Source organism: Fusarium musae, chromosome 1 (genome assembly GCF_019915245.1).
Source record: "Fusarium musae strain F31 chromosome 1, whole genome shotgun sequence".
Classification (NCBI taxonomy): Eukaryota; Fungi; Ascomycota; class Sordariomycetes; order Hypocreales; family Nectriaceae; genus Fusarium; species Fusarium musae.
The window spans coordinates 2,680,387-2,695,194 of NC_058387.1; the positions used below are offsets into that span (position 1 = coordinate 2,680,387).

The 14,808-nt window shown below is 48.9% G+C and overlaps 4 protein-coding genes across 4 annotated transcripts; 3 read left to right on the forward strand and 1 right to left on the reverse strand.

Annotated features, from left to right (window-relative positions):
* Positions 1–949: 949 nt before the first annotated feature.
* J7337_000811 (uncharacterized protein) lies at positions 950–1,327 on the forward strand (the record flags this gene model as incomplete). The annotated part of the gene is made up of 3 exons (XM_044818558.1): positions 950–1,000; positions 1,078–1,143; positions 1,202–1,327. 3 exons carry the CDS (start codon positions 950–952, stop codon positions 1,325–1,327), a joined length of 243 nt encoding a protein of 80 aa, XP_044686260.1.
* Positions 1,328–1,992: 665 nt separating this feature from the next.
* J7337_000812 (uncharacterized protein) lies at positions 1,993–3,194 on the forward strand (the record flags this gene model as incomplete). The annotated part of the gene is made up of 2 exons (XM_044818559.1): positions 1,993–3,131; positions 3,164–3,194. The coding sequence occupies 2 exons, from the start codon at positions 1,993–1,995 to the stop codon at positions 3,192–3,194; spliced, it is 1,170 nt and encodes a 389-aa protein (XP_044686261.1).
* A 6,088-nt stretch (positions 3,195–9,282) lies between these two features.
* Positions 9,283–10,161, forward strand: J7337_000813 (uncharacterized protein; the record flags this gene model as incomplete). The annotated part of the gene is made up of 1 exon (XM_044818560.1): positions 9,283–10,161. One exon carries the CDS (start codon positions 9,283–9,285, stop codon positions 10,159–10,161), a length of 879 nt encoding a protein of 292 aa, XP_044686262.1.
* Positions 10,162–11,482: 1,321 nt separating this feature from the next.
* On the reverse strand, positions 11,483–13,886 carry J7337_000814 (uncharacterized protein; the record flags this gene model as incomplete). The annotated part of the gene is made up of 2 exons (XM_044818561.1): positions 11,483–12,534; positions 12,584–13,886. The coding sequence occupies 2 exons, from the start codon at positions 13,884–13,886 to the stop codon at positions 11,483–11,485; spliced, it is 2,355 nt and encodes a 784-aa protein (XP_044686263.1).
* Positions 13,887–14,808: the final 922 nt, after the last annotated feature.

Consider the following 14,808-nt stretch of genomic DNA (forward strand, 5'->3'; position numbering starts at 1 on the left):
CTAGTAACACTTTTTGTAATTCCTGTATGTTTTGACTGAAGCGAGTGATTTCAAGCTGCAAAGGACATCCTGTCGATTTTGGAGAGCATATGATATTCTTATTTCAGCATAGTCTCCGAGGAATTGCACAATGAAACCAGACTCTACCGTGTCCAGTTGTACATGTCTCGTGCTGTCGAAACCCCGAACATCCATTGAACGAGGATGGTTTTCCAGATATTCTTTTGAGAGGAGTTTATCGTCACTAAATACCCAGTTTTATGTCTCGCCATCTCCCAAGATCAGCCATCAAGGTACGTTGAAGTCGATAACGTGTAGCTCGGTTGCGTATTTCCTGTTTGAGTCGCCGAAACTGATATGTGCGGTATGCAAGATGTGGTCGGGGAAGGAGAATCGGAAGAGGAGAAACGTCTTAGTGATATTGTTAGAGGATACCGCCGAGAACAATAAGCAACTTACTAGGTAGAGACAATAGGCCAGGAGAGTGACGTGTGTGGATGCCGGGGGAGTCGGGTTGAAGAAGAAGAATAAATGAAAGAGAGGCTCAGGATGACAATGGATCCTATTTATAACAAACAAAATGATATCAAGGCGGCAGCGATGATTTACAACACGTGACTCGTCATTTTGTATGAAATCAACAATGCTGCACTTGATTATAAAGTGAGGCCTCTCTATCATTTCAAACTTGTAGTGTTTGCAAGGCGATTATATCGACCCAAGGTATCCTCGAGCCGTTAGCGAACGACAGAACCCGGCTTAGCAGCCTGTGCCCAGAGAATACATAGCACTTCAGCTCTCTACCATCGAGAAAATACCCCCAGTGTGGATCGTGGCCTTCGAAACATCTACTCGCCTTATTTCATCTCATCCATCGACAATGCCCTATGTATATAAGCCATGGATATTGAAAAGCCTGGGTGTCCCATCATGGGAACATGTCCGGATGATGGGCGCAGAGGGACTCCGCAAAGAAAAGGAACGCCGTCAAGAGTTCAAAGTCAGTATTATCACAGAAGTCCAGACTGGATGGCACTCCAGTGATATTGCGCCCCCTTTTACTAATGTAGTTACCAGGAGAAACTCAAAGCTGGACAGAAAGAGTCCGATGAACGGCATGTCTCATCTGAAACATCTGTCAAGGTAAGAGCGATTCTTTTAGGTACAGGATATTCACTAACCAGATGAACCTTACCTCTAGGTTCAGGAACCGGAAGAGAAGCACGATGTACTTTCAGGCCAGGAAAGTGACAAGCCTGAGCACGACGCAGATAGTGCACACAGTACCAAGGATGGAAAGAAGGGAACGACAGAGGGTGGGCTATAAATACCTAGCTCTTCCCCTTAGCGGAAGATTCTTCAAGTTATAATGAAACTCGGGCCACTGTTGTTATGCAAGACCAAGATAACTCACTGATTTTGTTCAAGTGGCTTTGTCGGACCTTGATTCGAAATAAAATAAGCAGAGGGTATCCCAAACTCATACTAAATTTAGGCCAAGTTACCTAGATATTTTAATCATCTAGGATCGAAGTCCTGAGCTTTCTTTTCTCCTCTGAGTACGTAAGTAGAGTCGTCGAGGATTTGATCATGCCAGTCACGTGGCGTCGCGTGAGTTTTATAAGGTAGAGTACTTTACGCGACGCTCGGGCAGTTGTGGATTCCCTGCGGTGCGTCATTCACTTTCAGTTTTGGGTTTCAGGTACCTGGTACACAACTTTTCAGGGCGATTCAGAACTGAAATACGTGCTCATATTTGTAAACAATCCTTTCATTACCCTTGACTTCGAAGCAACATGGTTGCTGGGTACCAACGGCTGAATGAAAAGCAATCGCAACCGAATCCCCATGTCGTCTTCATCAAGCCTTTAGAGGGCCCAGACAAAGAGATAGCTCAGGACTTTCTTGAGAGAATAGCAGCACAATGTCGTGAGTTAATGATTTCCTTGAGCAGTAACACGGTATTGATATTTGCGGTTATCAGGTCCCATTATGCGAGAACACCACCTGTACGTTACCTCGCTGGAGGAGTACGAGCCAAATCGTGAATTCGTTGGGCGGAATTTTAATGCAGGCGAAGTCGTTCAACTCGTGCTAAAGTCGCCTATTACTGGCCGCTGGTTACCATTCAACTATGTGCAAATGGTCATGATGCATGAGCTGGCACATTGCAAGCAAATGAATCATTCAAGAGCATTCTGGACCGTTCGAAACTTGTACGCTTCTCGGATGCACGAGCTTTGGTCCAAAAACTATACCGGAGACGGCCTCTGGGGAAGGGGTGCTAACCTTGCCACTGGTGAATGGGAAAAGAATAGCGTGCTGGCTGATGAGGTTCTACCAGAGCATCTTTGCGGAGGTACTTACAGATCACGTCGCAAGAGACGGGTCAAGCCACAACTGTCTTACCAAGAGCGAAAGGAAAGGCGAGTCTTAAAGAAGTTTGGCAAGAATGGGGTTGCTCTCGGTGCCGATGAAGAAGAAAAGGTCAAGTTGGAGAGTGGCAGGAAGATTCAAGCAAAACCTCGGGTTGCTGGAAGCATGAGAGGACGCGAGCTCCGAGCGGCCGCGGCACTCGCTCGCTTCGAAAAGCAAAAGACAGAGCTCGAGACTCTCAAAGATAATGACGAGACAGATTCCGGGAGTGGCAGCGAATTTGAGGATCAGCCTGGAGAAGATTCTAGGGATGCTGTCGATGTGAATGGTAAGAAACTACTTGATGGACAAGGCCACGGCATGGTCAAAGTCTGTGACGATGAGGATGGAGATGATCCTGGGGCCGAGGATGAGTGTCGAGAGCTTCAAAGAATGATTAGGAGCATCAAACGGGAGTCGCCTGAGCCGCAAGTTACAGAACCACCTCAAGAACCTAGGCCTCAGGTTCTCAACAACCAATCACCGCCAACAGCGGTACCTGCTAGTACTGTCAAGGCAGAACCTGTCAGAGGATCTAAACAGCTCAAGATACCAACGGCATCGATAGCCAGTGCAACAGCCACGATCGGGTCCCGAGTTTCGCCCCCTCGAGGTTCAGCTCAGCCAGTCGAATCGACAAGCAACCAGGCACGCTCTGGCGGAACTTGCTCCATGTGCTCTTACGACAATTCTGGTTTATCACTTACATGTGCAATGTGTGCAAATGTATTGGATCCCTCAACAACAGGCTCGTGGCAGTGTTCAAGCGACGCGTGTAAAGCTACACAGTATCGCAATTCTGGCGATTGTGGGGTCTGCGGGTTGTGTGGCCAAAGAAGAGCACAGGCTGTGTAAAATCGCAGTAAATCAACCCTTACTTATTACGAGGTTCCGAGGAAAGATTATTTTTGATGACAGAACTAGGTATTGAGCAGTGCCAGACATGACGACTCCTTTTGGCGACACCGAGATGCAAATACGTTGAATGGTTTATGTAGTAACGCCGCAGCACAGTAGCAGCAGATTGAAGTCCTTGATGGCAATAATGATACTGTTAGAGCAGTTCGCATGCAAGGAAATGTATCGCTTGGCATTAGAGTATCGATGTTCCTGAATCAGACATGGTATAAGCGCCGAGTCTCTTTTGTGAAGAACAGGAACTGGGCAAGTCTGTCTTCCATGAAGCTCCAACAGCAAGTGACAAACAGAAAGCTTCAGCCATCTGTCTCCATCTATCAGCCTTCAAACACACTAAGGACCACAATCGGATGTTGAATATTCGACTTGTACATTTTGCTAATCTCCAGATTGGTTTCATGGACATGCAATAACAATTATATGCTTAACTACCATGTACGTTATGAAAGACGATCACAATAAGATCACTATCACGGTTTCCCAAAAATGAGTCTATTTCCAATCTGTAGCACTTGCAGTTGCAACTCATGTCATTTTGTTAAATTTTGGTGCATCAAGCTGCTTGCATTGCAGTTCATCGAGTGAGAGCACTGGCTTAGAAAGATCTTCTCATTGCTTGTCTTGGAGCCTTGATGACTACACAGGATTCGCTTCCATGAGGGATCAGCGGAGTCCCCATTTACAAACGGTTAACCTCCATGTTGAATCTAACCTGCAAACACAAATTCTACCCTCCATATGTCCTCCAAGTCCATGTCGGGCAGTATGTTGCTTCGTGTAGCTCGTTCCGAGAGGATCTGCAATTTGTGAGTGCTGTCACCCTTACAGCAACACCCTCAAAGTCAAAGTCATACCAGATTGACCTTTTTTTCTTCATCATATCATGGAGGTTCTGATAGGAATATCGCGGTTCTCATGCCCGATCATTTGAAATGACCAAGGGCTGTGTCACAGGCGTGAGGAAACGGAAGGGTCTACATCGGTTAGTGACAACAGCCACTTACATCGTTGTACTCATTCATGGGTTGCTCCGTGAGTCGTAAAATGGCTCAAGAGTTACAAATACGAATTATGGTGCTGAAATTAGTTGGAAAGGAGTGGTGTTTCTACGCAAGAGCGGTGGTCGACTGCAAATCGAGCATAATTCATGTTGCCAAGGGAACAAAAGATGAGGTGTATTACTCTTGGGGAGCGGGCCGATTGACCGGCGGCAGAGTTCAGGTCATATTCGATGCGAGTAATAGGCGAGGGAGGGCCGAAGACAAGGTGAGAAGAAGGACGAAATAAATCCACGGAGCGTGGGGAGCAAGTTCAGATAAGGTGGGAGCGGAAACAATAGCGGTGAATAACAGAGCGGGGGGTACTGAAGATGAGTAGAAAATTATGGGAAGATTAGAAGAACGGACACAAACACGATTTGAAGATGAAAGGTTGAGCTAGGCATGCTGTAAAGACAGGAGACAAAGAGGAGGGGATTTCGATTGAACGGTGAGAAAAGAGTGAGGAATGGGGATGAGACAAGAGATGGGTGAAGGGACAGCAGATTCCAGTAAGTGAAGCACATAATCATTCTGTTATGTAGTGTTTTCTGGCCAGGATATCCATTGGATTGCTCGAATCAGATCGACATGCTCACCAAGGTCCAGACCTTCAAGAGCATGGGTGGGCTTGACGCTGACGATGTTATTACCCACCCACCATTAGGGACAGACCTACCATTGAGCTAGTGTGTATGTATTACAGTCCAGCAAACCCATTGTTCGACTGTGGGCTGGAAGCTGTGACATCGTGGATAACTTCCTAGCTTTACATCCACTCTTTGATGCTATCTATGCACCCACAGGTGGGCCGGGGTGGGTGGCTATGGCCGCCACCAAGTTCGCCAATCTCTTGGTGGGGTGATGGCCAAGACCCAACCTCGTCCCCCCAATTCCTGGTCTTGGATTCCAGACAATGCGATTCCGTACATGAAGTTTTTGTCTGTAGATAGCTGTAATCAATTCAACAAAGCCACAAAACTGCCACTCCAGACAGTGATATACCAGGGGCAACAGGTCATGCTCGATGAGTCTAAGCCAACTGATCGTTCTTAATCAAGAGAAAAAGCGTGGTGACACTCAACACTGGCCAGGTAGTGTTGGGTGAGTAGCATCGAGCACATAATACACCAAAGAGGGTGTAAAGGTATTTAGGAATTCTGATCAGAAGCTCAAAAAGACAGACAGGCTGTCGATGTCGAAGCCAAGGACACCAACGCACCTCAGCGGCCGAGGATGCCGTGAGCCGGTCTCGGGAGCATGTGGGCGGACGCGGGGTAGCATCATGGGTCCATGATTGGCTATCTGGAGGTTTCCTTTAGACATTAAACAGCGGACCAGGGCCCCGTTACGCTGTTTTTAGTTTCAAGGTACATACATACCTAAGTGAACTTAACCGTGTGTGTTTAGTCGGAGTTCAGACCTCCTGAATAACGTGGCATTTGGGGAAATCCAAGGGCTAACGGTCGCCGCCTATCGATTCCCAGAGGAAGAAATGGCCATAAAGGCTAGAAAGACAGGGTGGGCAGCAGAGACAAGCATATAGAATGTTTCTAAAAAGTAACACGATAGGCTGTCTACGCTCCATTGTACTGTAAACAGCGACAGGCATACCTACCAACATGGTCCCAAGATGCAAACGAGATGAGAAGGTTGCTGCAAGCATTGCTAATGAATGCCGGAATATGGATATGGCATGGTGATGACGACTCTGCCACCCACCGTGTGTCATCGCTTCATAGCGCCCAATTCCCCGAGCGATGCTGATCACTGTTGAAGCTCGAGATAACACTAGACAGGAGCATCACTTGATCTGAGATGCTCGACGCTAAAAGCATGGACCAGACCGTGTGTGATGCAAGGTTTTGACAAGAGTCATGTCAAGGGGGAAATTGAGGTGTGATAGGCTGCCAACAGCTGAAATGGGATTGGGCATGAACTCGGGATCTCAAAGGTGATCCATGAGTCAAATTCTCAACATGTTCGAGAGGTCTGGGCGGGGGGACCTTGCAAGCTGATGAAGATTATGGTGTTTCGTATGCACATCACAGTTACGTCGTAGGTGTCTTATCATCACATTCAATCCCCCTTCCCACCACTCTTCGCTGATGGCGTTGCTGTGCAAGCAGTAAGCATACGGGCTTGTCTGATGACAAAGAGGCTAGCAACGCCCAAGAGTTTCGCTTGCTGGGCTGTCACTATATTTCTGGACACCATGCTCAGTTCGGACATACACAGTTGGTCATTGGTGTGCGACCAATCACAAGTTCTGATTAGGTCGGTCGTTTGTCGGTGCTTCGTGCTGTAACAGAAAGTCAAGATAAGCTGGCGCGAAAGTGGGAGACCAGGAGGGACCTCTAATCCTCCTCCATAATCATCACATCACCATCTCTGTTGCCGCTGTTGAACTGTGCCTGTGAGGCAGAGTCGCAATCCCTGCGATAAAACGCTTAAAGGTTTGTCTCAGTCGGTTGTTGCCTTTCGTTACAGAGACTACCCCGCAAAATGGCAAACATTCCACAGTACGTATCCATTTGTGACGTAGACGGGATCGCTTTCCGTTACGGATGTTCCAAGGGGGGGCCCTACGAGGCGCCTTTTTCGAGATAAGATTGGCTTACTGGGGCGGTCCCTTTGCACCCGTTTTCTCCGCAGTCAGCCAAACGGCGCTAATAGTGGTCTGTGTGAAGCCGCAAATGCCGTGGGGAACAGGGACCAGTGGGGCACATTGCCAGATCCTGCTATAAAAGGTAAAAACTAGACGCAAAGTGGTTGAAGCCCAAAATGGAATTTGTTCTTGTTGCTCGGTCACCAGAAGAAAAAAGAACCTGTATAAAAGTTGAGGTGAATAGATAGCGCTGATGAGAAAAAGAGAAAAGGGCCAGGTGTCATGTGTTTTCTATGCGAGGTAAGTAGGTCGAGGAGAGTAGGGAAAGGTCTTATTTCCGTTCGTCAACTGAGGAGAAAGTATTTCCCAAATCTAGCGAGACAGCACCTGCGATAATCATACCTATAGTTAATTACCAAAGCAAGACGATAAAAAAGAAGGGAGATCAAGTAGCACTTACTCTTTTTGAGTCATCTTGACTGGACAGTAAGAAAGGTTCGTAAATGGCACCTTTCACTTGCCCTCGACCTAAAATTAGGAAAACACACAACTGTGAAACTGCTACTACCTTGGTATGTACCTACGCTACTACGGTCCACGCTAAGAAGTTCGTCGGCTACATCAAGGGGAGCGGTTAAAACTAACAACGGTATCCCCCCTTCCAATTCTGCTTCATTGCCCTTTTGGGGCGTGCCCTGGCAGCTCAAAACACTTGATCCAGCCCGAGAGAGCTTCCGACATCGTAACGTTCTTCGAAATGAAATGCCTGGTATGAATCATTAGTAGACGAGAACATTGAACCGGGGTGGGCGACCGAGGAAGTATGTACTCTGTCTCAAAGGTCCCTTAGAGTGTTGACTGAAAAAGCAACGGTGTACCTCAACGCATCCGCCCCCCCCTCAACGAGACATTGCACAAGGACAGATCATCATTCCTCGGTTCTTTTGCCAAGAGAATCTACCAACAGCTTCTCTGCACGAGTCCCCTTGGGTACTCTGTGTTCTACTTCTGATGCCATCAGATCTTGCCGAGAAGAGCTTCGGTAGTCTATCAGCAGTAGCAGATGAAAAGAGAGCCGCCTATCCAACCGACTGTTACACAAACAAGATCTCCGAGTCACGAATTTCGAGTCCAACTGACGGACTCCGACAGCTACGTGAGAGTCCGGGAGCCCAAGAGATCATATCAAAATTGGTAATGACTGGGCAGATACCCCAGACCCAGATAAGCCATTAGCCTCATGTTGAGAAGTTCAGAAGTTCAGAACTGGGTAAGCGACAAGAGACAAGGGTTCCACCCCAGGGCATTCTCCATTTCTTTCGGGAGGGGACACCCTCCACGATGAACCCTTGAGCATTACAGTGCTGGCTAGGTAGGCTGGTTAGTGCCCCACGATGCAGGCATCCTTGAACAGCTTGGCCAACCCTGACCCCGATTCCGGCGGGAGACTCCACTCTGCAGCGACTACGTCACTCGGCCCCCGGGCTCAATCTACGCGCTGCAGCCATTTCCCTTCATTTTGCCCCATCTTTTCTAGTAGAGGTCTCATCCGTCACTGAAAGCCCCCCCCATCACTGAACAACCTTGAAGCTAGCCGCGACTGCATGTACCGGCGTCAGCTCGACAAACGAGCATACCTGCCTGCCTACCAAGCTGGTCCCGAACCAAAAGGCCCCTGGTCGATTCTTGAATGCTACCGTCCGGCTCAGATCCTGGCCTTGACTCTTCACTGACGGACGACTCTCGATTCTATTCAGGTAGACTAACACTGATTGATGTTGATACCTTGGGCATGGGTGTTGCGCCGGTCTCGCTCGATTCTCAAGTTGCCGCTGACTGCCGATTTCCCCTCCAAAGTCCAAACGTTGACCTAAAGGTTGCCTTTTACCCAAACCGGCAACGGCGATCTCTCATCGCTAACCAGCTGTCTCTTCTCTCCTGTTTTAGAGTTGATTGACCCCATTTCGTCCTCTTCACCAACCCATCACTGTCCGGCCTTATCAACCCTTGGTCCCCCCCGTTCCCATCTCTGTTTTCTAAACTCTTTCTTCTTCTTCTCTTTCTTCCCCCCTTTACTCGATCTATCGCAGCTTCTTTGTTCTCATTTTTAGGATTGTTCGACTCTTAGAAAACGCTATCGGCAGCCCACAATTCTCTAAACACCACCCACCATATAATTCACGTGAAACGCTGTTGCTGCCATTCTCGAACCACTCTGGCGCCATTACCTCGCATATCTCCCCATATCACAGCATCTTCAAAACTATAACTACCAACGACTGCGGTCGTTCATAGTCGCCCATCATGTCCACAGACACAGTACCCCCCAACAATAACACCAACGCCGATATGTACACACGCAACAGACGAGGATCAATCACCCAGGCCGCCTTGACCAATCTCTTTCAAAGAGGGAACTCGGTTCCCAACAGCAATGGCTTTCCAAATCAGTCCTCGGGTCCAGTTGACACTAGTCGTCGACGTCTCTCCGTGACCACGCTTGGTCTTTCGGGCACTTCGCCCACAAACACCTCTTTCATTCGTCGAGGCAGCATGTCGACAAACTCCAATAACTCTGATTCTATTGATGAGAGTGCCATTGAAGATGACGACATGTACTCCAAGACTGCACCCACAACACCATTCGTTCGACGAATGAGCTTTGGCACTTCGAGCATGCGCAACATTCGCCCAAATGGAAGCCCCGGCAATGGTAACAGCCCATCCTCTTCTCCTACTTCTCAAAACGGGCGCCCCGTCCCAAGTGGTCGGAAGGCGTCGCTTGTTGGCTCCCCTAGTCAAGGGTCGAGCCTTGCGGCAGCTTTGTCTGCCGGACGTCGCCCCAGCCTCGCATCTTCTGTCACACAGGCAAGCAACACCAAAAGTCCAAGAGCCCCATCTGACAATTATATTTCGCGCCCAGACCAGCAAGGTTTCAACTGGTCCGAGCAGCTTAGGTCTCGTGCCGAGAGTTCCGTCATCGGTGCTCCTCGGGCTTCCTTCTCGTTTGCCTCCTCCTCCCCACCCCGGGGCTCCATTCACGACCGGGCGAAATCTGTTTCTGAGATGCCGCAGCCTCCTGTCCAGGCTTCTTCTGTCAAGCAGTCGCCGAGACAGCCGGAAAGACCAAAGCCTGATGCCTTTCAGGAGAGAATTTTGAAGGGTGACTTTTACATGGACTGAAAGCATCCGCGCCTCAGATGCATGTTCACTTGAAGATGATAACGACGACGATGATGACACCAACAATGACGATTCGCCTACCTTGCCACAATTGTCCGGCGCTCCTAAGAGCCGTATGCTGCCTTTTATACTCCAGTTGCACTGCTCAATTTTGTTTATGACATGGTTTGCCATTTTTCAGCAAATATCCCTTGAAGGAGATCTGTTGCTGAAAACAAGGCTTGTAATTTGTTTTATGCTTTTGGTGTTTTACAATGAACTTTTCTAGCGGGATCTACGGAGAATGCAAAACTGGCCACAAAACATGCAAAGCTGTATCAAACACTCAAAGGCGTACAAGGAGCGGTAACAGGTTATCTTGAAATGAGACATTGAAGGACGGGCAGGGGAAGCTTCGAATTATAAATCACGAGAAGAGCAAGCATAGGGAATGTATGAACTTTATAAGTTGTTGGCGTTATGGCTTCGTCTTATGAGCACAGCTATGCCAATATTTGTAACTAGGAACCTGGTGGAAACGGTGTGCGAAGAGGACAGGGGCTGTCGACGCTCCCGAGCATAGAAACATCGAGGGACACGGTGATGCTTTGATCATCATGTGCCAGGGACCAAAAAAAAATATATAATCATGGAACTGGAAGCAGATGATAGCCGGGGCGTCAAGTATCAATAATGTGATAGACCACAGCTAGAATGAATGGAATTGGTCTTGTCGTAAGGCCATACGGTCAATCCATGCACCGAAATCCTCCATTCGGTAGAACTTATGTCTCCAGCTTTATTAGAAGTGTGCGAGTGATGACCCATAATCTAATTAATACATAGTCCAGGCTCCAGCTAAAAAGCATGTGAATAACGTTTCAGTGAATTCGTTCTTCACACAGAGAACCTACAAGTAACGCTCACACCGCTTCGAGTAAATGCAAATCGACACTGGCGCCAATGCACCTAAAACATACATTTCAAGCTGCAGCCCACATGCGTATCGGGGGGTGCGTCCCGTGAGCCGACTGTTCGAGACACAAACAACCTGGCTTGGGACGTTTTGATTGAGTACTCGAGTGAGGCAAGAAAACCCAAGATGTCTATCATGGGTGACAAATAGATCAAGGTAAGTTTAGCGTATGCTCAGCGTGTCTTAGGCTGGCTGATTTTGGTACCTCGCCAACAGCTCAGGCGTTTTATTGCTTCATAAGGACCACGTTGCAGAAAGCCAAGTCTGACGTAGCTGCTTAGATATACAATCAATGTATAAATTGACACCGTGAATGAAAAGCCACCGATATCTTTTTTGTCAGCAGGGATGGCTTATGGGAGGGCATCAAAAGTTCATGGCGTTGTTGCCAACTGGGGGGTTGCCTTGAAACATGGTGTTAAACCAGGGCTCCTCGAGGAAAATACGCATCCCATCTTCCCACATCCCCTGCGACCCCATTCCCATGCCCATGCCTTCCAGATCCCAGCCTGCAAAGTCAAGAAGATCTCCAGAGTTATAGCCGCCCATCCCATCCGCTGTGGGGGGTAGTGATGGCATTGCGGGCGCCATTGCAGCAGCCAAATCTGCAGGAAATGGCTCGTTGTGGTAAGGCATAGACGCGGTAGAGCTTGAATTGTTGTCGGGGGTGTCATGGAAGAAGGGCTGCGGAGGCTGCGGCATGTTTGAGCCCCATCCAACCATCGAAGGCCTGCTGGCTGAAGAGTCACGGTTTCGGGAGCCTGCTCCAGTAGCAACTTCTGAAAGGAGTTGGAGTGGAGTGTTGGCCGTAGATGCGTGGTCAGAAGGTTGTGGTGCCGAGTTATTGACAGGTAGGGGAGGCTGCTGTTGTGCCTGCGAAGGAGATGGTGTTATCGTGGAAGCTGTTGGAAGTGGCTTCGACTCTTTGGCTTCCGACTCAGCTTGTCTATAGAACCAGCTACGAAGCATAACAAGCACCACAAGGAACTTGGCTGCTGGGCGACAACGATCCTCCGCTGCAGTTGCGCGAAATTTGTCAAGCAGATTGTCAAGATATTTCCCGACTTGCATATCTTCCTTATCAATAACGCGGCCTAGCTCTGAGCCTGCTGCTGAGGCCGAAAAGTAGAGCTTGATGAGCATAACGACAGCATATGCGACCCGGACAAAGTTGAACACAGGTAAGCAGCGTATGCTGAAAACGTCCATGGCTAGAAATGTGCCAAGCATTTCTTTGATGGAACCGAGGCATACGGATATAGCACTGATATGTGCTGGGGATAGCCTATCACCCCCAACAAGCCCTTCCTGGAGAGAGCTTGTTGAGAATGGAGGTCGCAGAGGTTCGCTTGTACGAGCCTGCAACGCCACCTCATGCATGTACAAATTGAGGACGCCAAAACTTATCAGAAGCGTTGCTACTTTGGTCAGTGAGCGATTCCAGCTGTTGGCTGATTGGGTACATACGTTGAAGCAACTCAGGGGGGACCTTCTCTCTGTATCGTTTTAGGTCCTTTTCAAGCCCTTTTAGGATATACTGTGTTCTCATTTCTGAGATATGGACGTCAAATGTTGGATCGTCGAGAGAAAACTGCACATTAACTTGCTCGGAAAGGTGATGTGTCCAGACCAGATGGCAGAAGTAAGCATCCGTTGGCGCAGCGTTTGGCGACGACTGCAAAAGATGAAGACTCTCTTCCATAAACGGGGTCCATCGGATGAGATTCGGTCGATGGAGGGCCATAGAAGTGTTGGTTGCCAGGAAATAGCATGTCAGCCATGTACGGCGACTCTCTATGCTTGTTGGATCAGGGGGTGCCCAACGACGGCTCTGGCCACCTGGTCCGGTACTTGGGTTAGGACGCCAGGTATCAGGCACGACTATTCCACGGCGCTGTTTCAATTTCTGGCCGAGTCCAATATCGATAGCCATAACAGCCGCCGTGTGGACCAACTGATAAAACTTCAGCTCCTCAAAATGTTCTGGTGGCCAATACCAGATCACGGCTACATTGAGTGCTTGCACTAGCTCTAAGCCTTTCTCGCCCGAAAGCATCACCTTTTCGGCGAATGTGAGCTTCATCTCTTTTTGGAGCACCTTCTGGAGGGCAGGTGACTCAGCAGAGGCTACTGCCATGATGGCCAGAAATAGTATAGGTTTTGTTTTTCTAAGCTCGGATGCTGTGAAACCAGGTTGGAAGATAATAGCCGGCAGGTGTGAAATCATGTGGTCATTGTAACGAGCAAATAGCTCAACAGCTTTCTCCATCGTGATAACACCACGGTCCACGATATCACCACCCTTTGCCCTTGTCAGATAAGCCGCCAGAGCTTCGGCTGGTGTTTCCTCGGTAGCAAGCTGTTCAGATGAGCCTTCACGGCCATCTGTAAACTTCCTCTTTTGCCCAGTGGCTGCTGTAGCTAATGCTGCCGTGGACTGGGCTGGGGATGCGCGGTCTGTCGTTTGTTCCACGGTCGGCATCGACGGCATGGGTGATTGCGCCGATGAAAACGACCCCCATGCAGGGGTTTGCCCGGGGTTTCGCCATTTTATGTTATTGTAAGAAGAAGCGGCTGTGTTGGATTCGTTGGGTGGTTTCGGCGCAACGTTTCCAGGAGAGTCTCCCCAGCCGTGACCTTGGTTTTGTGTATGCGCTTGGCCTCCCCCAGGTGTCGCTCTTGCTTGCAAGCTCGCTGTCAAGGCATCGATTTTCTTTTCCAGCTCAGCCACTCTGCTGTCCGTCTTCTTCTGGCGCTTTCGCGTTGGCATTGTCACGACGCAATTCCTTCCAGCCTTCCGGCATCTCCTACAAGGTCCCTCGTCATTGGGATCCGGTTCGCAGCGAACCTTAAGCCCACGACATGCCTCACAGGCCCTCGGTCGCTTCGTATCGGTGCCGTCCCCGTCGTGTTCGGCATCTTGAAGCTGTTGGTTTTGATGTTGTGGCGTATCTCGATTTTCGGTCGATGCGCTGGGGGTGTTCTCGGCACTGTTGTGATCATCCTGTAAGTCGTGGACTGGTATCAGGGCACTATTGCCATGAGGGACATGATGGACTGGCGATGGTCTTGAGGTTGCCTCCGTGGCAAAATTTGCTAATGCTGAGGCTCTATCGCCAGTTGCGCCAAGACGAGGATCGAGCTCCATCGGAGCTTCTTACTTTAGTAGGCCGGTCTTGATGATGCGATGGAAGAGGACGGCGAAGGTTATCGCCGACTCCGACGCTTCCGAGAAGTGGTTGTGAATGAGTCAGCAAAAGTCGGAGCATCTTGTCCATATCTCCGGGTCATCGGCGTGATCGCTTTCATCATATTCCCTCCGACTAGGTATACCAAATTTTCCATAAAGGTTACAACGATCTGCTGTCCATTGGGCTCACTCTTCGCAACGGTTGCATCTATATTACATGATTTGAACAAGACTCTTCGATAAGCTCGAAAAGACAGCATAAAGGAGCCACAAGAAACACATTGTCTGAGGTCCTACAAGCACATGAATTGGATGACCCCTAGTGCTCTCTACATAAGGTAGGTAGGTAGACAGGTAGGCAATCCACTTGCATGCCGACCCATTAGCCCATCTATTGGACCAACAATTCACCGTCAATCCTAGAAAGGAAGAGCGAGGCATTTATACCTGTTTCTTGTGTTTGCACATCCTCATTTATTTCCGCTTTCCCTTTCACAGTTTG